The sequence below is a fragment of the Ischnura elegans genome, chromosome 6 (genome assembly GCF_921293095.1).
Source record: "Ischnura elegans chromosome 6, ioIscEleg1.1, whole genome shotgun sequence".
NCBI lineage: Eukaryota > Metazoa > Arthropoda > Insecta > Odonata > Coenagrionidae > Ischnura > Ischnura elegans.
The window spans coordinates 33,834,109-33,859,402 of record NC_060251.1 but is presented as its reverse complement, the minus strand read 5'-3'; the positions used below and the strand labels follow the sequence as shown (position 1 = coordinate 33,859,402).

The window sequence follows — 25,294 nt, the reverse complement described above, 5'->3', positions numbered from 1 at the left end:
ATGCCGACGCCGGGTTTCTCTCCGCCCTTCTTTCCATACCTTTCCCTCATGACGCAAATGACCTTAGCTGTCGGTCGCCTCCTCCAAATATCATATATCATAATTATTTTTAGAGAATTAACGCGGCATTATTTACTATCGCATTTTTTATTTATTGCGGTAGTCTTTAACTTACTTCGAGGGATATTGGATGAAGCCTCTCATGTTCGGGCTTGAATAGCGTAGTAGTCTGCGCATTGACCCTGTGAGCCAAAGGTCAATGTTTCGGTCCTACGGTATTTTTCGGGCATTGGATTGGGGCAGTGACTAGTATTTGACTCCCATCCAAAGGGACCTGGTTTAAATCCTGGCGATGGTGGAGATTTTTCACATGGTCGGTCACACATTTTCTGGTCGATCCAAGCCTGAGTGTTTTGTGGAGGGCCTTTCGAGTACAGTGTCCGTCGGACGGAACGTAAAGCTTGTTCCCTTTGGCGACTTTCGTTAACACTAGAAGCGCTGTTTTTCCCATACCTATAAGTGCCGGCAGCGGTCATTTTGACTTGTAGGTGTTTTCTCTCGTTGTGGTGGTTTGAGTATATAATTTCTCTTTTACATTCTATTTTGAATTTATAATTTATTTCAACTCACATTTAAAACATTTTCAAGTAATAAATATATTTTTTAAATTATTTAGTTTTTCAAAATCAACTGAACCTTTTTTTTTACGTAAAAAATGAGATAGACCTTGAATTATCCTGTAATACAACTGAATAGCTTAAAAAAGAGAAGCTATATAGAGACATGCAGAAAATCAGTTGTGAATTAACTCTATTTACGTGGCCGCTTCTCATAATGCTAGAAAAAATCTGATTTTACCATACAAGCAGAATATTAATAATACCAGTCAAAAGGACTACTCTGGCGCTTTTTGGTGTATCATAAATTATTTCTTAAATCATGCAGGCGATGATAAAAATTTTTGACTGGTTATCGGAAGAGAAAAATTTATCAAAAGTCACGAAATATCAACAATGTTTAACCATCTTGAATGAAGAGGAGATCATTTGATGTTCGAAAACAGTCATAATAACTTCTCCGGGTCTTCTAATATTTAGAGCAAGTTAATGCCGATACCAAGTCACTCACCACCCTACTTTCCCTACTCTTCCCTGTAGCGCAAATGGTCTTATTATTGGGGTTATTTGCGTCTCCTCAGGGATCTCTTATACGTCATATTTTCGTACCCAGTAGACTTCGGCGCATAGAGTCTACATATTAGGGATGGAGGCTTAGGATGGAAGTGACATAATTGGAACAACACGACGGTGGAGGTACATTTACCTAGCCTATATATGTACAAATTTCCTCTTTGGGAAAATATTCGACAAAAAGTTTTACAATCAGGGCCGGCGATATTTGATTTAAAGTAACTCCTGACTTCAAGGATCAAGAGAAGGTAAGGTCAAGGCATTCCGATATAATTGGGAGAAAAATGAGGTGATCGAATGGAAGAGTCCGAAAATATTTGTAAATATTATGTTCGTTAGTATTCTCGCTCAAAATTTCATTCGCATTCTGTTATGGCAAATTTCAGCGAAAATTCGAAACATTGGATGATTGTAAGGGAATTAAATTAAGCTCAGCATAAATATAATTTATCCATGCTCATGCAATAAAGGGATAACAAATTGGGAAAATGGTGACAGCTTAAAAGCAGTAACATTAGTTATAATTTTGTAAAACTTAATGATACAGAACACGTTTTTATGTTGATGATTTGATGTTTACCATGGTAAGCGGTTCTACACAATGTGGGTGACCAAAACGTCAATAAGCATTTAGTTTCTTAACCTTATGCATTTTTAACCCTTTAGCGCCTAGCGTGTTCATATGATCACAGCTAACATTTCTTGCTCCACGTAACCCTCCCTTCCGCATTTCTCAAAATTTCGTTGTGGGTTTTTGGTAACAATATTTCGATACATTTGTTGTCCAAATGACGAAATATTAAGTCCTTTCAACTGAACGTTTTTGATACAGAGCTTTCTTAAAGTGGTGGTCTACCCTTCACTGCTCCGCGTGAATGCATGACTTCAGTTAACTACATAGTACAATTTCTTTTAATTCTGATACATTCTGGTTAATGAGCTTAGAATACTTCAATGTAATCTACATAATAATATTTTTATAAAATATTTGTAAATAATAATATTATTTAGAAGAAATTGTACCCGTGATCGTACGATCACGCTAGGCGGATACCGTAGCAATGGAGTTCCACGGGGAAGGCAGCCTTACGAACGCTTCTTTCGATAAAGGTAATAAGGTATTTCTCATTCGTGACAATGTGATAAGGCACTGGTGTTTCATAGCTATTATGTTATTCTTTTCACTTCATGGCTGCGAGTGAAGAATTGTATACCGATTATTATTTAGCGTGTCTGCAGTGAAGCTACTTTGGATCACATTTTCACATCTGTAAATACTCTCGTTTGAAGCGTCGCTACAAATTATATCTAGGTTCTCCTTTACAATGTAGCTACAAATAAAATAAGTCATGCAATACTATTATGTAAAAATATCAGTCAGAAAGCCATGAAACCGAAGTGTGGAGTTTTACAATGTAACAAAGGTGTTTCACGGTTTTTTTCTCTGTGTAATGATTCGACTGAAATTTCATTGATGTGTGGGTCCCTTCAGGAGGTAGACGTTGGCTGAGGCTACTAAAAGGCTGATTGTGAGATATAATACAATCACTCGCTTTATATTCAATATTGAACGTGACGAGTGGGATACACGTGCATCGGAGACAATGAACTCTAATAGGTAAGTATACTTAGATTTACCACGGCAATTACAATTGAAATCTTAATAGATTATTGATTCAATGCGACTGTTTTTAGAGGAATGACTCTTCAAGAAGTTCTGTCTGCACTGGAAGATGACCAGGACGATGTTTTAGGCATCTACATAGAACCTCCAGAGAGTAACGTGTTATCTGACGAAGATTCAGCGGAGGAGGTTGGCGGTGGATTCATTGATAATCTGTCTGGTCGTCAACTTCGAGCAGGTGCTGAAATATTAGTGAGTACTCAACGAAGGGAATGTGAAAGTGATGGGCTTGAGACGAGTGACAAACGGGTAAACTCAAAGAGGAAGAAAGTGAAACGAGTATTGCCTACTTGGAAAGATGAAGATCTCTGTAAAAAATTCATTATTTCTGGACGCAAATTATTGTGACATTGGTGAGAAGTCGCCTACTGAAATTTTCGAGTTGTTTTTTGATGATGAATTAATCAACTTCCTAATTTTGCAGTCGAAAGATTATGCCGCATTGCAGAAGTTTCGTAATTTGAATATAACAGCTGCTGAAATGAAGGTCTTCCTGGGAATTTTGATCCTCTCGGGTTATAATAATGTTCCCAGTAAACGTGATTACTGGGATTCGTCTGGTGAATTACGTAATGAATTTGTTGCGAATGCTATACGCCGCGATAGATTTTTACAAATATCTAGGTTTTTACACTGTGCAAATAATTGCCAGCCTAATGCAGAAGATAAAATGTGGAAACTGAGGCCAATTATGATTATGTTGAAAACCCGATTTCTAGCTATGTTCCGTCCTGAGGAGCACCTGGATTTTGATGAGTGCATGATTGAATATTTTGGACGACACCCGTGTAAACAGTTCCTACGCGGTAAGCCTATTAGGTTTGGCTATAAAGTATGGTCTCTAAATACCACTGCCGGATATTTGGTGAACTTTGATGTTTATCAAGGTAGAAACCCTGCATCAAATTCTGAGTACGAGAAAATGTTAGGGAAATGTGCTGCACCTCTTCTACAAATGCTGGACGAAATTCCACAAGAAAAAAAGAACCTTGCCTATAAACTATTTTTGATAATTTATTCACCGGATTTGAACTTCTAAAAGAGCTTAGGTCCAGGGGCTATGGAGCCACTGGAACTATTAGAGAAAACCGTATTCCAAAAGACTGTCCAATAGTGCCATCTAACGAAATACGCAATAAACAAAGGGGTTTTTATGATAAATGCCTCAGTAAGGAGGACGGCATCCTTTTGGTAAAGTGGGTAGACAATTCCACAGTTCGCGTGGCTACCACCTGCCATAGCATTCAGCCCGTAGCTCCTGTGCGGCGATTTTCACGGGCAGAAATGAGGAATGTTCGCATTCCTCGCCCATCAGTGATTTCAGAGTACAACCGTTACATGGGGGGAACGGACAGAATGGACGAGAATGTGTCCTACTACAGAATAGGGATAAGAGGTAAAAATTGGTGGTGGTGCATATTCACTTGGCTAGTGGATGTGTCACTGAACAATGCGTGGGTTCTTCATAAGAAATCAGGAAAAACGCTCTCACAATTACAGTTTCGTCGCAGCATCGTCCAAGTGTATCTGACAAAATACAAAAATCCTCCTATCACTGTAGGGCGGCCTTTGATATCAAGGAATAGTAGTATCCACGTCCGAGTAAGTGATGAAATTCGCCTCGACGGTATTGGCCATTTGATTGAACCATGCAATCGACAACGCTGTGCAGGTGAATATTGCCAAAGTACTATTCGTACCCAATGTGTGAAATATGGCTTAGGGCTCTGTGTACCATGTTTTGCAAACTTTCACAAAAAATATATTTATTTTCTGTTCACATTACGTTAATGCCTTTTTGACATGTGTTAATTTGACATGGCCATATGACATATTTTTTATGACATGGGTTAATTTGTTAATACCATAAATTCTTTGTCCAGAAGAACAAATATGTATGACTTAAAAATTGATATGTTTTATATTTTTCAAAGACTATCCGGGGAGCAAGATAAATGCAGTGATTATTCGAAGAGTGGAATTACGCGAGCGGGGATGCTGCTGCTACGGTATCCGCCTAGCGTGATCATATGGACACAAGTCATTTTCATGAAACCACTGCACATACTACTATAATATTTGGGTTATATGTTTTTAAGTAAATAGCGATCAATCCCTGAAAAGAGGAAAAAAATCGGAGGAAAAAAAATATTCCGGCGTTAAAGGGTTAAGTGGTATCTTTTTGCGCATGAAACTCGATACTGGAATGAGATAACGTTAGAGTTGCTCTCAGCGACCCATCTTAAAAATGTCCACCATCAACAAGGTAAGTAAAATGACAGAATACAATCTTCCTTTTATTTTCATTAATTTATTTCAAGGTGATTATATGAAATATTTCTTAGTCAATAGCTCAGTACAATGTACAAAAAATAGACTTCCAATGAATACGATTCACGATGACATTTGAATAAAATTCTGTAACCTCGGTACTTCGTAGAAAATGAGGATGATATGTGAATTAAGTGATGCATAGCGTAAAACGATTAGTTTTAGTACTGGTGTCCACCGTGGTGAGCGTAGGCATAGAGGTTTCCGTGAGCATGGGATGATGCATGCCCTCCGTGGCCACCGCCATATCCTCCAGCGATTGCACCTCCGTATCCTTCGTGGTGCGGGGCCACGTGGTAGTGCTGTGGGTGCACGGCCTTCCCCTGTCGCTTAACAACGGCGTTGAATCCGTTGTGCTTGTCAGCGGTGTACTCGACTGTACGCACTGTGCCATCAGCTTCGTGGAGGCTGTAAGCACCCTTGACGACATCTCCGTCCCTCGTCTCCCACTGGTTCTTCTGGTCACCGGTCTTGTGGTCGCTCACGCCATAGCCAAAATTGTACTTAGGATGGGCCTGGAATGAAATTTAAAATTAAAATCTCCAAAATCGTCGTAATTACGAAAATTAATTGCACCCGTGATTTAAGCAACGTTCAAATCTTGGTCGTATTTGTTACACGTAGTACCGATCATTCATAATCGCAGGTTTCGTCAGCTTTGTGTGAATATTCCACCGTAATTAGCGATTAAGTCTTTTGCCGGGGGTCAATAAGAACGGTGCATGAATATTCGTTAATGAAGTTCACACAGGATTGGATTACTAGAAAAGAAAATAGTCCTCATTTACCAAAATATTTTGAAAGATTTTTTTTCAGGGACGTTCAAAGCAATATTTTATTCGAGTCTGCTTTATCAGCGTTTTGTAATGTGCTTGGCGGCATCAACAGCAGTCAACATAGCTTTGGTTGTAGATAAAAGAATTTGTGAGTGTCAGGGTGTCTTGTATACGGGGTGAATCACTATCACAATCCTCTTCTCAAGTAATTAATATACAAATTCGTTTTTTTTCACGTTAATCTGGCTCGCGTGATTGTTTCCGTTGAAGTGTAAAGCGAGCAAGTGGAAAAAATAGTATGACTTATGCGCATTATTCTTTATTTTTAATTATGCGGAGTATTGTAGTATAGCACCCTTAACTTGTTGGCTACGTTGCAGTTGTTGCGTTTTCTGTTACAGTTAAGCTAGTGTGGATTGTACAGCTTTAGGCAAATTAATATTCTGCTTGTGATCTGATAATTTGAGGAAGGAATGTTGCAAACGAAATGTTATGAATTAATTAACTTCATTCTTCGCTAGTGTTATGAACGTCATTATTGTTGATTTTACTCACGTAATAATCGACATGATGGTGGTTCTCTCCTTGGTGACTATGATCTGCTGAAATGCCGGCTAAGACGATGAAAAAGACGGCTACCTATAAATGGGAAAGATGTTATTACACTTAATGCATTGGATAGACGGCATGTTTTTAGGCAAAAAGTAACTAAAGCATTGTAAGGAAGTTTTGTTTCCTATTAATTGGGCTCGCTATTTTAATGACAAATTAAAGAAAACGTCATGAATTTCATTATTTTATCGCCAAGAGCTGTGATTTGGAGAAACTTTTGAGGGGTTAAAATGAAACTTTCTTGATTTGTTATGTTACTTTAGAGGTTGTTTTCATAGGAAATTAATCAGCTACCCCATCATACAGTATACGATCGGTACAGAGTAGATTAAAATTTTGCAAAACTGTTCCTAAGGCGTTTTTGGACTATGGAATCTTACCTGGGTAAACTGCATTGTGATTCTGTTGAAGTGATCCCTCTAGATGGAAGAATTTGAGTGGCTTTGGGGAAGGCCAAGCTTTGTATTTATACCTAATGAAGGCATCAGGAAGAGTTCATTTGTGCATGGGCCATTAAATTGACACGGAAGTATGGAAAAGCGCCTTCCCAATTTCAACAGTCAAAAATTAATGGCCGGCATCATTTTCTGATTTTCAACATTTTTAAGGTTCCGGTCACTATCTCTAGTGCATGAGTTGCTTTCTTTGAAGTGCTCGAGTGGTCCAGTAATATTTCACTTTTGGGCTCAACCGCAATATTGGTTCCAAAGGCTGATTGTTGGCAATCTAGAAAATTTGCCTTAGATTTTTTAAGGAATATCAGTTTTTACAAGTTACCGCTTTAGTTTTTTAAAATGTATTTGATGGAAAATAAAAAGTTCATTCGTAGAAGTTTACCTTAGCTATTACTATTTGTCTCAACAGCAAAAAATATGTGCAATTTTTCATCGAATATTTTCTTTTTCAGTTATTTCGGCTACATTTGAATGCATAATGTGGTTATAAATTAAACAAATTCGATGAAAGTACAAGTTACGTGCTTGCAGGCCACCGTTATAGCAATACGTTTTGTAAAATATTTGTAAAAAAAGTTGGGAAAATTTTCTTTCGTCCATTAAAATTATTATTATATCGCCAATGCATCCTAAGTAAATTACGCCGAGTTTATTTCCTGCAAACAAAATTAAATCAGGACATAAATAAAGAGTGCTACTTATGCTAATAGCACCTATTGATAGGGTAGTCGATCATCAGTACCGCTCAACAGGCTTAAAGAGTACATTATCAAGGATCAAATTTGAAAACTACTTTTCAGTTCAATCACATTATTTTATTTATTATCTTTCTGTTGATCGTGAAAAGAGGAAACTGTAATGAAAATAGCTCTTAGGGGATATAATTGCGCAGATGGGAAGGGCAAGATTGGAATCAATTCATAATTTTGCAGGTGTTTTTCTTTCTTTCTGTGCCGTTTTCATAATATTTTCCTATTGTTTGAACCACAACCTTTTCGTTATTTTTTAAATGTAGCCTAAATCTAAAGTCATATATTATTATCATTTACATTAATGCTAGGGTATTTATGTTTCATATGATTTACATTAAGTTAATATTTTGACTTCCCCAGGCACGCCTCTTATCAAATGCCTTATAAGTAAATCTGATTATGTGACTCTCCAGGAGAAGTTCTCATCTTGGAACCCAATTTTCAGTTAGGCGCGGCATTTCGAAAGAGAAATAATCGGCTCTTGGGCACTCAAAAGTGGCCACAGGTAGTTTTTTTCCGCGAGAATCCCGCGAGAGACCTTTGATCGCAACTTAAGCCGTAACCGAGTTTATCTGATGCTACAATATTGAAATTTGAGGGAAATTTAGGTTAAACCATTGTCAACACCTTCCCATCTCTCGGACAAAAATTTATACAATATTCATAATACACAGGTGAATATGCTGGTTTATGATACAGAGTAATACGGCAAGAATATCCTGAAATTTTCAAGGGCCAAAATGCTGTTTTTCTTGAAGCATTTTTCAAATGGAACTTACAAGATAGAAGAAAGAAGCGGCGAAAAAAATATATATTATTCCATTATAAAATGGATATTTATTTCTTCTTCAAAACTATTAAAAAGTTTCAATTTTTAGACCTATTTCTAAATAGAGTCACGTTTAATGAAGCTATTAAACGAAATATCTTGCCATAGATGCGGTATTAAAATTTACTTAGCACACAAATGAATAATGCTTTTTCCGGATTAATTAGATATTCCCTTTTATATGGCCGTCGTAAAGCACATGTTTTTCGGCATCAAGAAATCGTAGATCATCAGCTATGATAGCGCTGGTATTGAAGAAGCAAGTTTAATCTGCTATATAATTCCATCTAACGATTTGATCGTTGGATTATTCTTCCTCATAGAATAATCCTCTAAAATCGCTGACACAGTAATGGTTTTCCTGGTTTCGCTAGTGGTAGGACCCGTCCGCCTTTGTGATGGTGCGGGATTCGTCGTACCATCCCTTCCTTCCCTATCCCGTCCCAGGAGGCGTCGTCGGACTCCTATCGTGGCGGCGCCTCCTTCCTTTCTCCTTCCTGTACTCCCCCTTCTGCGGTGCAGAGGTAAAAAGCCTCGTGCTTATAGGCCCTGCCCCAGGAGCGTATCCTTGTGGGCCCACCCTAGGAGTCACGTTCCATTTGCTATTTAATTCCACCTCATGGTAGATAAAACATTGCTTTTTATATATTAGTTTATATATTGATGCAGGGAACGCACGCTCGGCGGCCATGGTGGTGTCCAACCAAGCCCGGTACCAGTGTTAGGGTAGCTTAGCATTTAAGAGTGACCTTCTGCGAATTGAAATTAAATTTATAACATAATTTATGTATTCTTTAACTTTTTCTTACTGAAAAATTCATTAAAACTGGTTAAAGGAAAAATTATGACCGAATTCTCGTATGAGTTGTTTGGTGGACCAAAACACACCTTACCTGCATGAAATCCGTCGTGTTTTGAATATTATCTCATATTAATAAGCCCCCCTAACTCATAAATCATTATTGTTTAGTGGTTTGAGCATAAGAAAATAAATTGAAATTCCTGAATATATTGAAAAGTTATTCAACACTATCAGGCTCAACTATGTGGAATTTGATGTTTGAAAAGTAAAAGAAGACTTCGTTGACTTCCGCTGATTTATTTCCTCGGTACGACATGTTGTGATCCATAGAGATCCATAGAGGTTTTGTACTTGATAATGACCTCTATGGATCGAAACGCCTTACTGAGGAAATAAGTCAGTGGAAGTCAATGAAGTCTTCTTTTCATTTTTCAAATTTAAAAGTTACCATTCAATACCCGTATTCTGTTGTTACATTATTATATTTTAATTTTCTACATTATTACTCCTCTTTTACATGTTATTATCATGTAATTCACAAACATTTAATATTTTACCATAAGGAATTAATTTAACCAAAATCGAGTGGAATAAAAATATGAAAAATTCTTAATAACGGTGTATATTACATTTTATTTTGAATCATTTTGTGAAATAAATAATATTTACATATTTATACAAAATTTTATGATGTTGCTTATGAAGTTCATGTAAACGATGATGGTAGTTGATGTATCATTAGTGACATAGTAATATGCATGGTTTTAGTAATGATGTCCTTCATGGTGAGCATAGGCGTAGAGGTTTCCGTTAGCATGGGATGACGCATGTCCCCCGTGGCCACCGCCATATCCTCCAGCGAATGTACCTCCGTATCCTCCGTGGTGTGGGGCCACGTGATAATGCTGGGGATGCACGGCCTTGCCCTGTCGCTTGACGACGGCGTTGAACCCGTTGTGCTTGTCAGCTGTGTACTCGACCACCCTGATTGTGCCATCAGCTTCGTGGAGGCTGTAAGCACCCTTGACAACATCTCCGTCCCTCGTCTCCCACTGGTTCTTCTGGTCTCCAGTCTTGTGGTCGCTCACGCCATAGTCAAAGTTGTACTTAGGGTGAGCCTAGGATTAAAAATATTTGTGAATATAAACGAAACCTTAACTGTAGATTTTGTGCTTTGAATAAGCCATTATTCGTATGTAAAATATAGGCCATTAGTGATGCGATTTTAGTATTTAGAAAGCTTGAATAAATTAGATATCAAGATTTAGAGTGTGTCCTGGGTTTATTTGAGTGCATTTAATATTCTCTAGTTATGTTCAATGAATTAGTGATACTGACTATTGTTCGACTTGGGGGGAATTTTTTAAAATGAAAAATCAGTTCAATACCTTAAGTTAGAGCTAAGTGTATAATGCACACCTTATGTGAATTTTGATTGTTTTAATCGTCATAATTGAAAGTATTGATTGCAATGTATGTCATATATGATCAGTTAACCATAATTTTGGTAACGTACGAAACCAACTACGACTAAATTGCCACTCAATGCGAATACTTACGTAATTTTCAACGTGGTGTCCTTCACCGTAATGACCAGGAGCTGCTGAAGCGCATACCACTACGGCGAAAAAAGCGGCAATCTAAAATTTTAAGTAAGAAATAGGAAAAGGTGGTCAATTCTTATGAGGCTTCAGTGAGTTGATGCAATTGAAGATTTTGCTCTGTCGGGCATTGCTCCGGTTCTCATGAAATTCGTTTTTCCGATGTGGAGCAAAATCCGGAAGAGTTTCATCTTCAATGATACCAATTTTGAGTGTATATTCTTCGAGGTAACTTGAGCTGAAGTAAGGCTGATTTCATACTACGAACTGATTTCTGTATTCAAACTTAAATGATTCCGTTTAAAATATTATATTCTAGCACTCAAGCTTTTTCCCAGAAAAAAATATTTTGGTTAACATGTAATTGATTCGCTCGTCATTATCCTGAGGACTTTTCCTATCATGTAACAATATAGTTGCCATACTTGATTGTGTTTGTGATGAAATTAATTTGATGGCATACCTAAGAAATGGCTATTATTTTTGTGCTGCAAAACACGATCCAAAATTTTGAACGTATAGTTATAGTAGCAGTAAGACATCTAACTACCGTTACACAGAATGTTCCACAGTTCTTACCTGTGCGATCTGCATTGTGGAGACGTCGATGTTATTCTGGTGAGGTTTCACGAGATAAGTGTCTTGTCGTAGGGCAGATACCTCATATTTATATCACAGTTTTCAAGAAACCGACGTGGTTTCATTAAGAAGGGGGAGCAGTTATGTTCTTTAGAACTCAGCATTTGGAGCGTGCCCGTTGCGACAATGGAAAGTCAATTCTTGGCACTTGCTTGATTCTGTAAAAGTTGGGCGTTTCCTTTTGTGTGGGTACAGTGGAATTTTTACGCATGGACGCAATTAAGAAATGTGGTCCTAAGTATCCACTAATTTTTTTTCAGTATAGTAGAAGTGAAATAATATTGTGCATGATTTTTATAACTATTTATCATTAATATTCTATTACAATTTTTGTGGTTACGAATGTGTATATTAAAAATTTTTAGGCAGCAAAATTGATGAAGTTGTTACTTAATTTTGACGTCTTTTGTTAACCAGTGCTGAAACAGCATTCAGGCACGTTCCCGCACCATGACACCACTTCTATTTATCTCCACATGACATAACCAATTTTTGCTGTTACCTTAAGGGTAATCAGTCATATTCCTAGCTACATGGAATGCATTGCCGTAGATTTTGATTAGCTTGCAGGACCCTTGGTGCTGTCAACTCTCCGTCAGTCGCGTCACATTTTGGATCGCTATTTGACGCGCGGAGTATCACAGACACCATTTAGCTATGCTAAAAGAAAACGAATGCAAGTAGAACTAAATGCTTTATCTACAAAAATTCAATCATAGAATAATTAATTTCATGTATGGGCAACTAATTCATGCATGCACATTATGGAAATATTTGTGTTAATAAAACACTAAATACTACTTATATTGACTCTTACAAAAGTTTTTATCGAATCGAAATTATATCAACTTTTTTTCAATTATTTTTATTTGGAAAATAAATGAAAAAATGTATGAACATTGCAAGAAAACGAAATGTTTGCAATTATTACATATGCATATAGTCAGTTTATAATTTTTTCGTCCATAGACGTAACACCTCTTTTTGGGCTGCTGAATTTTATTTTTTTCTACTTTCTTCATTTTCCTTTTGGAGACGTATATACTTACCCCTACACAAGTCATTATCTTCAGTGTTTTTATCAGTGTTTAATTATTATACTGAGTTCTAGTGCTATTTTCTTTCACCCCATTGGAAAAAAGTTGAGTGAGGCCTCTTTTTTCTTTTACAAAGTTTCTGGGAAATAAAATTATTTTCTGACTAAATTATCTGGGATTTTATTGCTCCTACATTAAGCATTGTGTAGAACACCACGTTTGGCTAGCGATTAGTGTTTCTCGAAACTGAGTAGGTCGCGCATAACTTATCCACAACGTGCACTCCAGATTTCGTGGCATTGTGGAAAGTAGCAATCTTGGTTTTTTTCGGGTCTACCTTTTGCTTCATCAATATCAGATTCGTGATGCATTGATGATAAAGGTAGAGTATTTTTTTTCTTACTTTGGGTCTGCATGGCACCAAGGTGCACTCTTTCCGTAAAATGAAACGGGATGTAAATTGCTACTGACCAAGTGTAACCATGAAATAAGGAGATAACTGCCTTTTGTTTTTCCTTATTATGCCCATATATATAAGCTTGCCTCTTTTTAGAATATCTATAAATAAATAATAACATAGAATATCTATAATAACTAGTTAACTAGTTATCAGCGGTGACGTTGCGTCCACTGCCTCGAAATGCTAGAATAAATCTTTTCAGTACATCATGACAGTTTCTAGCTGAAAATGGGCTATCTGCCTGATTTAGGATAAATGTTTAACTTAAATACTTAGGAACTCCTCGACTCTGTTAGTAAAAATATTTTTATACCATATTTCTCTGGTTTCCTGATGATGTACTGGTCGAATATTTTTCCAGTAATTCATTAAAAGTTACGCAATCATTCAAAGAACAGCATTCTTGGCAATTTCGTACAAAGATTTCAAAAGTTTCCCTAATGGCAGGGAGTTTATCGAAAGCTTCCCTTTCAAACCTTGTGTCTTTTTCATAAAACGTACATACTGCATGAGGGAATGAGAACATTTCTGAGAAACCTACAATGCGAAAAATTACTACCGCGGTTTCATCAGTATTCCACAAATCAGTAGCATTGAGTTTGCTATTAGACTTAATGTGTAATTCCAGCAGAAAATTCATTCTGCTCAGCCGAAAATTATATTATTATACATTTTCCCCTCGGTGTAAATAAGCAAATTTACTCTCTTTATCAAATATAACAAATTTACAGTATTCAATTCAATCCCACCTTCCTCTTTTATCTTATTATGATTATTTCCTGTTCTCACCTTTTATAAATCAGACTTATTTCCTTGATCGATTACTCATTTATTTTCCAAAGCTATATGGACTAAACAAGAATCAGAATGATTTAAATATGAGCCAATAATCTGTACGTTAATGATGATTTTGTAATTATAAATGTATATTTGTCATTTATCTCGCATACGTTCTTTCCCTGCGAAGCTTTGTAACACTGAACAAGAAATCGGCGCGATACTATTCGAACTATTCGGAATGTAACCATAATTATATCTAAATCTCATGTGTTCAGGCTTAATGTCAAGGTATTGTAAACGTATTTTCTGGAGAATGTAAAGTACGTGCCTCTGTATTTACTCGGAATCATAGAATTTAGAGAAAAAATGCTCATGAAAGTTCCACGTGTTTCGATCCGAGTCAGAGGATCCATGAAGTCCGGCGTTTTAGTCATAACTCGGTCCATCTTGTTAGGTAATATTATTTTGTAATGCATACGAAAAATGAAGTTATCTCCTAATACTTATCTCGTGACGCAGGATGCTATGATCTTTCTTTTGTAATTTAGCCATCCCTCCCAGTAAAATTTCCGGAATTGTTTACTTTTGTTATGGCCATGCTAAATTATTTAAATATTTTTGAGGCCTCTCATTTAATTGTTTGTTACGGAAGAAGGGAATTTTGAATTCGCTCGTTTATCTTGAATTTAGATTGAGACGGCTCTGGGCTAAAATATCCTGGTAGCATACTGTATGTTTAAAAATTTTATGCCTCGCATTTTAAATCACACATCGTATGTACTATGTGGCCTATCTCTTTAGGGCATGTTTTGCCTTTTTCCCCATCCACAGCCGGTAATTGCTTTCAATACAGCTGCCCAATTCATCCAAAACTCATTCTTAAAACGATCAAATACATGCTTTATAGTGATTGAAAACTATATCGGTTTCACAGTTTTAGAAAATGCCGAAGGCGCACAATTTCCTTGTCAGCCAACTAATCATTTCGTTTTTTTCCATTGAGTGCGAAAAGGAAGGTGATTTGCATCTTCTGTGCCAATATGGATTTGTATTTATTTATTAAAAGAATCAATTTCCCTCGTTGGTATGAAATTAATGGTCTAATGTAGTTTTAAATCAAAATATCAAAAATACATATGACACATTTTCATTACGAAGGCAATGTAGTTTATGTTTTAATTCTTTACAGCGCTGCCACGTCGCCGTATTCAGAATTTGCTATGCCATTATTTAAACTTCAATAAACACACAAATTGTCTCTAGGGAACCAAAAGTTTTTTTTTTAATTTTCATTATATGTCATTAATCATTGCTGTATGCTTTAGCTTGCCGTCTTGTTGGACGTATATTAAATAAGGATGCGAGTTTTGACGCTTGGTGTGTGAGACCGTGACCCTTTGAATGCAAATTCTTACAAGAAGTATCATTTGAGCTTACTAAACAAAGAAGAGGTTTGAAATATTCAACTAAATCACTACTCTAATCAACTGATAGTCTACCAAAGAGCATCGACTTAAGCGGGTTATCCTTCGTTTAAACTGTCAGAGTGATCGATTTACCGGTCTGAGAGATCGGGCTTTACCAATGCAGTGTAACGTCAATTAGGTAACTCTCGTATTCCCGAGATATGTGAGATAATCTTCATTGGAAAATATTTTTAAATCTTTTTTATTTTTATAAATTCTCATTTCACATCACTCTTTAATCTTCGATGACGAATTTTATGGTTCCGGTTCTTTTTTCAAACATTGACATGTAGATTTGATTTAAATAAATAACTTACAATATTAAAAACTGAAAAAAACTTAAAATATTTGAAACTAAATGTATATTACATTGAGTCAAAGCTTTTGATCAATAAATGTAAGGTTTCATGAAATCATACAAACATTAATTTGTATCACAAGATGAATAGTCAATCGTATTTTCATTGATTTTGTGATGAGATGGTATTGTATAGTTCAAAGCATTTATTATCACAACATTTCAGCTGTAATGTGAAAAAAAACGTTCATTATGTACAATTTTGGAGAAAAATCCCGAATTAACTCAATCATAGTACTATTATATACATATATCCAAAAGTGGCGGTCGACAGTATTTACATTTGAATGCCCTTGGTGGTTGAGGATACACCGAAATTGATGCCTAGTGCCGCGGGTGCTCAGGGAGGGCCCTATCGCTGAACAATAATGTTTAATTCATTCACCTTGTTCACTGTATACCCTTCGAAGTAAATATGATCAATGCGCTAAAATGGCTGTATCCAAAAGCTGAAAGCAATTGAAATACTAAATTTCAGAAATGCTGTGAAAACTTTGAAGAGTGAGTTAATGCTATAGGTACTAATAAGTGACAAGATCTTCGTGGAAATTATAAATCCTCTCCTCAATGGTAAAACCTAATGGACATTTAACTTTTATTCCAAATGAAAAACATGAAATAAAAATGAACGCAAGCAAAACAATCACATAATGGGATAAGCTAATTAGGGATTTTCGTGTTACGGTTTGGTCAAAGAAGATTAGGATCCGGAAATTTTCCATTCCAACCTTGGCTGAGTGGTTATAAGACCAAATATTCTTGTACTTTGCATACTATTAGGAGACCTCCATTTCCTGGAGACGGAAGAGGTTATTTCTCCGTGTTTATGGTACAGGTATATCACCGTCTACTATGGGCATATGGGCAAATTATTTTCCTTATTAACATGCATAACATTCATAGACCTTTATGTTTCAGGAAATAAAAGAGATATGAACATTTAAATTCAAAACAGCATCAATATTTATTTCATATAAATAAAACTATTTACATTCGCTGATTGAACTGAACAACGATGGGCACACTGAAGCACGTGCAGCATCACAACAAAATGTGAATCATTTCAAGCGAAGCGGGGATGGTAAACAGAGACGTAGGTGTTTAATAATGGTGTCCACCGTGGTGGGCATAGGCGTAGATGTTTCCGTTAGCATGGGATGATGCATGTCCTCCGTGGTCACCGCCATATCCTCCAGCGAATCCACCTCCGTATCCTCCGTGGTGTGGGGCCACGTGGTAATGCTGTGGGTGCACGGCCTTGCCCTGTCTATGGACGACAGCATTGAATCCGTTGTGCTTGTCAGCGGTGTACTCGACTGTGCGCACTGTGCCATCAGCTTCGTGGAGGCTGTAAGCACCCTTGACTACATCTCCGTCCCTCGTCTCCCACTGGTTCTTCTGGTCTCCGGTCTTGTGGTCGCTCACGCCATAGTCAAAGTTGTACTTAGGGTGAGCCTTGAATCATAAATATATTGATATGCTATGAATACCTTATAGTAGATGGCGTGCTTGTAATAAGCCTATATCCGTCAGATAAAAATTAGTAGTGGAATTTACGTCATTAGAAAACTTTAGAAAATTTCAGTTGTTGTTGCTGAAGCCATAATCGAAGCGGTACTTGCGGTGAACAAATTATCTGAAAGAATAATATATCTGCTAGTATGATATAATTTTAAAGCATTAAATAACTCACTGTATTTCAAATTAAGGTTATATATATAACCTGGGACTACCTGCTTCATGGCCCCACCAAACGCACTTTAACCCAAATTAATCCCAGTGTTACTTAAACCGTGGAGCGGCCGTCAGTGTGGTGGTATTCCGAATCAAATTGTGTTATACTTTATTACCAGAAGTGAATTTTTAGAGTCCATAGGTAATAATTCAATATCAATGAGTAGGTTAATTGAACAAGCCGTGAATATAAGTTTGTGACATTTGGCTGTTCTCATTAGTAGAACCGAAATTTTCCTGAACTTAGACTAATGCAAAAAATAAGTTTGAATAGTCTATTTCTGTAGTTGGAAATTTCCAGTTTCGGGAGGCAAATTAACTCCATTGGTTTTCACCGACGCGTCGCGACGCTGTTTTCATTTCTTTACTTACGTAATAGTCAACATGATGTTCGTCTCCTCCATGGAAACCAGGGGCCGCTACCGCACATGCCACGATGGCGAATAGAGTTGAAATCTGAAATTGTCAAATACAAATAAGTATAACAATAAAATTTTATTTGAGTGAATGTTGATTACAATTATTCTCGTTGAAGGATTTGTTGTAAATAGCAATTGTTTTCATTATTTTTGATATACTTAATTATCCGTCTTTTCAATGCGTGCGTTTCTCTATGCGTTTATGCTCTGCATATGGTTTCAGTCAAGAATAAGTATGTGAAATCGAATTCAATATATAAGTCTCACTTGCTAGGTAATGTTCTATGATTAAAGTGGAATAAATGAATTGGTCAATTCAAGAATGGACAAGATGAATACATTCTTACTTCCAATTACAGTTTGCGGTTTACAATGAAAATCAATATAAAAATAATTTTAGATTGAAAATATTTTCCAGATATACGTTGAACATGCTGAGATGCAGTTGCACATATATTTTGGCTCCCACTGAAGTGCACAATTATTGAATCTTACCTGTGCGAACTGCATCGTTGTATCGTTGGTGCTATTCAAGAGAGGTAGAGCGAGTTGAGTGTGTATCCCATGGGAGCAGTACCTCATATTTATACCACTTCCTTTCAGTGTTTGGAGCGTGCCCGTTACGACAGTGGAAAGTCAATTCTTGGCACTTACGTGATTCCGGAAAAGTTGGTCTGTCCCTTTTGTGCTGGTGCAAAAGAATGTTTACGCATGGACGCCATTAAGAAAAGTGGCCCATGTGTCCACAATTTTTTTTCATCACCTTAGAAATTCTCTGCATACACTTATCAATATTTCCTAATTTAAGGGGTTGGATTATTATAACCAATTTTTATTTCCCTTAATAGAGGTCTTTAGAATGATCTGTACTGGAAGAACCGCGCTACTTTCTTCTTCGAAAATATTAGAGATTGCGGAGGTGAAAGGCAATCAATGCTCTTTGTTCAATTAATAGAACCTATATCAACTTCTTTCATGTGAGACTTTTGAATTTGAAGAAAATATACTAAAATACTAAGAGTGCATTGGATTCAAGTTATTAGCCTACCACTGGTTTTACATTTACCTCTCCCTAATTCTTACGATATGTAAAATATCTATGTATAATCTTAGAGTAAGTATATACTCTATGGAACAATATATATGGTAAATATGATATTGTTCGATTCATGAATGGAGTTAAACCTAGGATAACAACATATTTTTAAGGTAGCTGAGACTCGTTGTTAAAGACTTTTAATGGCTTACTCAGTGAATACTTCGCTATTACTTGTGCTTTTTAAGTGATTGTTAACTGACAATGAATCTTCTTCCAAGGTAAAAATGATAGTTTGATTTACTAGTGGAGTTAAAACTACGGTTACGTATGGGATATTTTTGCCTCATTTTTAAATTTAAAATTAAAAGAATGATTTTAAAATATAATGGCCCTATTTCCTTAAATAATTTTGTTCTTTTTTGGGACTTGGTGAGTCTAAATTAATTTTATAGCGCCATATTTCAGGAAAAATAGTATTTGCAGTCATCATCGATGGAACTCATATGAGACTTAAACCTAAAAACAAGATATCCAAATATCGTAAAGAACATCTGGTTGCTGCTTTTGCATGTAGTATTTGGTACTAAGTCAAAGTATTTTGAATACTTTAAATGATTTCAATTGCTGAAATAAAATTGTGTTACCGCAATTATCTTCTTAAAATATCAGCTATTCTTGTTGATTTATTTTTACTGACAAGCCATTAAGATGAAACATATGGCTAATCTCGTAAATATCGGCATTTTCCAGTGCAGACAGCATATAATCAGGAGTGCCGTAAATCCTGAAAGCTTGAAAGAACAACAAGCTCTCAATCACCCTCGGTCTCCGGCAATAAATATTAGGGAAAAGCTGAAATGATTTTTGCTGTAAAATATTTGATCTTCCCCCTAGAAAATATGTGAAACTTTCGAAAAAACATTTTGACGAGAGAATATTTTCTCACTAAATTTCTTACCACTCCAAAATTCCATCAAATGGAGGCGTTTTTTGGGTATGCAACCACAGAGAAACAATATTTGTCCTATTTTAATACTTCCGCGAAGCTTTGCCGATGCTAATAAGCTTTTAGCGGTCGAAATCATTTGCGTCGCAAGTATCTTTTATGATTAAAATTGCTTCAGCATCATTATATCTCCATCCGCCAGCGCCTATTCACGAAGTGTAGTACAAGACGTCCAAAAGAGCTCACCGTTTATTGGATGGCCATTTGTGGTAACCACATGCCCACGCGTAGGGACCAAACGTCCTTTTTTTAGTGAACAGTTATTATTAACCTCGGTGGCGGAGGGATTCAGTCCTCACCCACCAAACTGAAGGTCGAAAATTTGAGTCTCGACTGGGTATAAGTGTTTTTAAATGTGTTGTCCAATATATATTATAATGGTTGCAATTTTGGGCTTCTGTGATCATAAGAGATATTGTTATAATTATTCCTTCGGTAACTGTTGTAAAATTAGGCAAAGGATATTAATTTCAAGCAACTATAATATTTTCTTTCATATCACCTGCGTCCTTCTTGTTTCTCATACAGGGGTGGATCCAGATCCCCTAATCATTTCTTTCATTCGTAGAAATCGGAACCATTTAAGCAATTATCGGTTCAGTCTGTATTTACCTTCATGAAATCACTGCTCTCGTAAATCATTAAAATATACCTTTAAATCACGTGTACTCTATAGGCATGAGCAAAAAAATATTTATTTACCGTTTGTTTGGGGCAATAAAATTTTTTACGACTTAAAAATTGAAAAATGAGTTAATATCTATTGAAAAAATATGTACACACTCACATATGTAACGAATTGTTAGAATCCCGTTCTTGCAGTTAATATGTAAGTCTTAGTTATAACATTCACAGCAGCTTAGGGAATGAGTGAAATCGTCAATTGTACATTTATGTCTCATCTGCATTTGTAACAAAGTACCGTGGCTCTGATGCTAATATGTAAATATACGTTTTTATGAAAGTATTAAAAAATGTCCATTTTATCGGCTATTAAATAAATTAATTGGCTATCTTTTTAGTGAGTCATACGGCTCTCCCCACTAAGCCTTGGTATTAATATTTCGCTGGAAACTTCCCTGAAGTTAAAGGAACGGAAATTGAGCTTTACGGCTTCTAAGCAATGCAAAACAAAAGGAGAGTCTCCAATGACCGTAAGATTTGGCACCGCTCGTCAAATTAAACAACTACTCACAAATCATTAGCAGGGTCCCGTTAGCGTCCCGTTGCGAAGGATCACGGGTAGTGTGTTAATGTTAACAACCCGGCCTCATCAGTGGGGTCCCATCAGCCCCACGAAGGCTCCCAGGGTACAACCCAACGTTACTCTAGCGAGGTCTCTACAACCTAGCAAAGGTTTCATTTGGGTGGTGTGTCTGCGGCTGTGGTAGTCAGTGGCTAGCCGGGAATTTCGTACGGTGGGGGTCCAAAACCAGGGGGGAAAATGTTTAAAAAAGCGGCCACTAAGTAATGAGTTTTAAACTAATTTTAAGAATTTTCATATTCGAAAAAACTTAATTTGTTAAAGGAACATTTTGTAGATTCCTGATTTTTCAGTATTTTGTTTTCTTTTATGAATGACAATAATTGTGCTTTTATATTTCGGGGGAGGGGGGGGGTCCGGATCCCCCGGCTACGCCACTGGTGGTAGTCCCTGGCGAGGAAGCATTACTCCCTTAAATTGCAACGGAAGGGTTATTTGGGTAGAGTAGTTGTTTGATTTGACGAGTACCTAGTGCCAAATTTTACGGCCATTGGACACTCTCCTTTTGCTTTGCATTGCATTCCCTGAAGTTATCATAACATGAAAAAGGGTTGTGAAATAGTTTTCTGCTTTACATATTAATATGCGAGTCTGATATCCTAATTTAAATATAATTTGATGATCTACTTTAATGCATGGTTTCAAACCGTGAGGAAACTCAATAAAACAACATTTCTCCATAAATTAGCCCTTTCCAGAGGCCTGGTTGCGCTGCTTACTCATGGGAGTTAATTTTCAATCACATGAACAATTTATGAGGAACGGACTATTTACGAATACCTGAGTCGAATTGGAACAGGTTCTATTCTCTGTCTATGCATTCGTACATTTTGGGTTGTAACGAGGTGCATTTTAGCATCAAATCAAACAGGTTCTATTCTCTGTCTATGCATTCGTACATTTTGTGTTGTTACGAGGTGCATTTTAGCATCAAATCACGGCGCTATTGCATGTAGACAGTGACTTGTACGTGTTAATGTTGCCTGTAATCATGCCTTAATAAGTAGAGGTTCTTGAGAACTTAATTATTTTATAGATCCATTATTGCTGTGTTGGAAGGCGTTACTAGGATAGTAAGGAATAACGAATTTTACAGTTTCTCTTTTGGAAAAAACGTAAGCATATTTCAATTTACCAAAAAATCATTCCTTGATATTTCCCGCATTATAAGCTAGTATAGTATAAGAATGGCGCAGCAAAAATAAAGGTGTAGAACTCTACATTATCTCCTGGTCTACTGTTACTTTCCCCTACATGATCTATCCAAAGAAACTGCAGTGATAAGCCAATAAGCTGTGTTTTCCTTTTGATGTTAGGTACTCTTCCAGCTCCTTTCTTTCAGCCCTTATTTGTAACTCAAATATTTTACTGAACTCTTTTGATGCTCAACATATGACGCCTTTCATATTGTCAAAGCATACTGGACAAAAAGTGGAAAAAATGACGGGTTTTGGAAAATTTTCAGTATCAGTAATGAGCTACTATATAGATTTTTATACAGTTACGCTAGATCACATTGTTGTATGACTGCTTTTAATTTGCATAAGATCTAAGAGAATGGAACTTCAGTTCCAGAGAACCTATGTTGAACCTTAGGAATTTTCAAATATCGACATATTTCAGAATACTGACAGATAAGTAGTATAAATAGGCTTCACTAGCATACTTGTTTTAAGTATCCATAAAATAAGGAATTACTGTAATACACATTATATACGAGTAGTCAGTGTAAACATAGCTGATCAGTGTTGATATTTTGTTGAAGTTATTAAGACGTAAAATACTTGCAATTATGCATCCAATATAATGATGTATATTGTTTATGATTTTGCATTATTTTAATTTATGATAGGGTTAAGAACTTGAAAAACATATAATTATTTTCAGGGTATTTATTCTCACATAATAAATTATATCACGAGGAAAACAAAGGCGCAATTTGATTTTCTTTGTTCCAAATGGTATCTACATAGTAAGGAGTTGGTAAGAAATGTAAGGCAGGTAGAGAAGGTTTTCAGTAGTGGTGACCACCGTGGTGAGCGTAGGCGTAGAGGTTTCCGTTAGCATGGGATGACGCATGTCCTCCGTGGCCACCGCCATATCCTCCAGCGAATGCACCTCCGTATCCTCCGTGGTGTGGGGCCACGTGGTAATGCTGTGGGTGCACAGCCTTGCCCTGTCGTTTGACGACGGCGTTGAATCCGTTGTGCTTGTCAGCGGTGTACTCGACCACCCTGATCGTGCCATCAGCTTCGTGGAGGCTGTAAGCACCCTTGACTACATCTCCGTCCCTCGTCTCCCACTGGTTCTTCTGGTCTCCGGTCTTGTGGTCACTCACACCATAGTCAAAGTTGTACTTAGGGTGAGCCTGAAATTCAGTGTAAAATAATTATTCTTTGAGGGAAATTGGAAATTTCTGAACTACAATCTACCCATTGAAACAGCACCTACTACATTGATTGTAAGGATAGTATAACCGTATGCTATTTGGCATTTTTAATTTATTTATATTAGTTGAAAAAGCCTTTGTTGATCATATTTTTTCAGTGGGTAAAGAGATTCACAATGTTCTCACTTTTTCTGCAATGCGTCTAAAGAAAATTTATTTGAAGACAATGTATCATGGTCAATTTTTATAATTTAATAAATTGATCATGATATCGTACACGAAAAGTTTAAGTAACTCGACAATTTCAATTTTAATTCAATTTAATTTTAAAGAGGTTATTCATCTAGTTTTTTGCCATTGAATTGCTTTTTGTCAAATTTGAGACTAAAGCAATGAAATTCAAAATTAGTGGGAATATTATTTATCTTAGTTCTTGCAATATGATGGTAGTGGCTTTAATCCTGAGAGAAATTATTTTTATCGCGAAAAAAGAAATATCTACTAAGTTTGGTGGGCTGAGCAATAAGTTTCTTATTTTTTAATTTAAGCCTACGTTATTCCCACCAAGCATCCCATACTTAAGCCATTTCAGTGGCACTGAAAAGAGATTAGCAGCATATTTGTTAGATTGCTTGTGACCGTATTGAAGGGTCCCAGGTTTATATTCTGGGTGAATATAATGGACAGAAATCTTCAAAATCTGTAATTACCTAGGGAAAGGACTGGCCTTTTACATGTGATATGCATACATCCGTTTAGGTTATGGTGAGGTGAGTTTTGCCCTCACCTATTTATGCCAACTTACGTACTCAATCACTTAGCAGCGAGTAAGTGGAAATGATACTTACGTAGTAGTCGACATGGTGACCTTCTCCTCCATAGTGGCCAGGAATTGCTGCAGCGCAAGCCATGGCGGCAAACAAAACGGCGGTCTATAATTTAATGAAAGAATTTATAAATTCTAGTGCGTAAAAATTAAGACAATGTTTCTTCCTGCTATTCAAGTTTTCGTTGTTGTTATCTCTCCAATCAATTATCAGCCAGCGCTGAATAAAATGTAAAATTTCAACTCATACAAATCGAGTTAATTTTGAATAATGATAAAATTTTAGGAATTAAACCCTTAACTAGCTCAGATGCTTTCTTCTGAACTTTGAATGTTCTTGAATTTTTAAGCACTAATCTTACCTGGGTGATATGCATTTCGGAATTGTCGGTGTTGTTCCTGTGAAGGGAAGTGAGATGATTGATACTTCAAAAGGCCCACCACTCTTATTTATACCTCTATCGAAAGGAATGCGGGTGTGCTTCCAATCAATGGTGGGGAGTTTCGAAGTTCTCTGCGAAATTTAATGCATGAATCGCTCTAGTTGCGACAGTGGAAAGTCAGTATTTGGCACTTATATCTCGTTTTCTTCCGTGGGCGTTTCCAATCTTTTATTGGTTGTAATATTATCTGGCTAAATGATGAAAATAAAACCTTTATCCCCAAGTTTTTGCTATTTTTCATGTGACAAGCACGGATTTTTTTCTTGTTTAATCAAGGGGAATCATCAAAAACTAAGGCAACTACTTTTTCTAATGCAGTGAATTACGTTTAGATGTAATTATTATCAACGATATTCATATTTCATACCTGTAAACATAACATTAACATGTACCTCGGAGTCA

The 25,294-nt window shown here is 36.5% G+C and overlaps 1 protein-coding gene across 1 annotated transcript; it reads right to left on the bottom strand.

The window, feature by feature from the left end:
* Window positions 1–23,111: 23,111 nt before the first annotated feature.
* Window positions 23,112–24,853, bottom strand: LOC124160320 (cuticle protein 7-like). The gene is made up of 3 exons (XM_046536150.1): window positions 24,812–24,853; window positions 24,472–24,555; window positions 23,112–23,602 (listed from the first exon to the last, which is right to left on the bottom strand). Exons 1-3 carry the CDS (start codon window positions 24,824–24,826, stop codon window positions 23,249–23,251), a joined length of 453 nt encoding a protein of 150 aa, XP_046392106.1. The 5' UTR covers window positions 24,827–24,853; the 3' UTR covers window positions 23,112–23,248.
* Window positions 24,854–25,294: the final 441 nt, after the last annotated feature.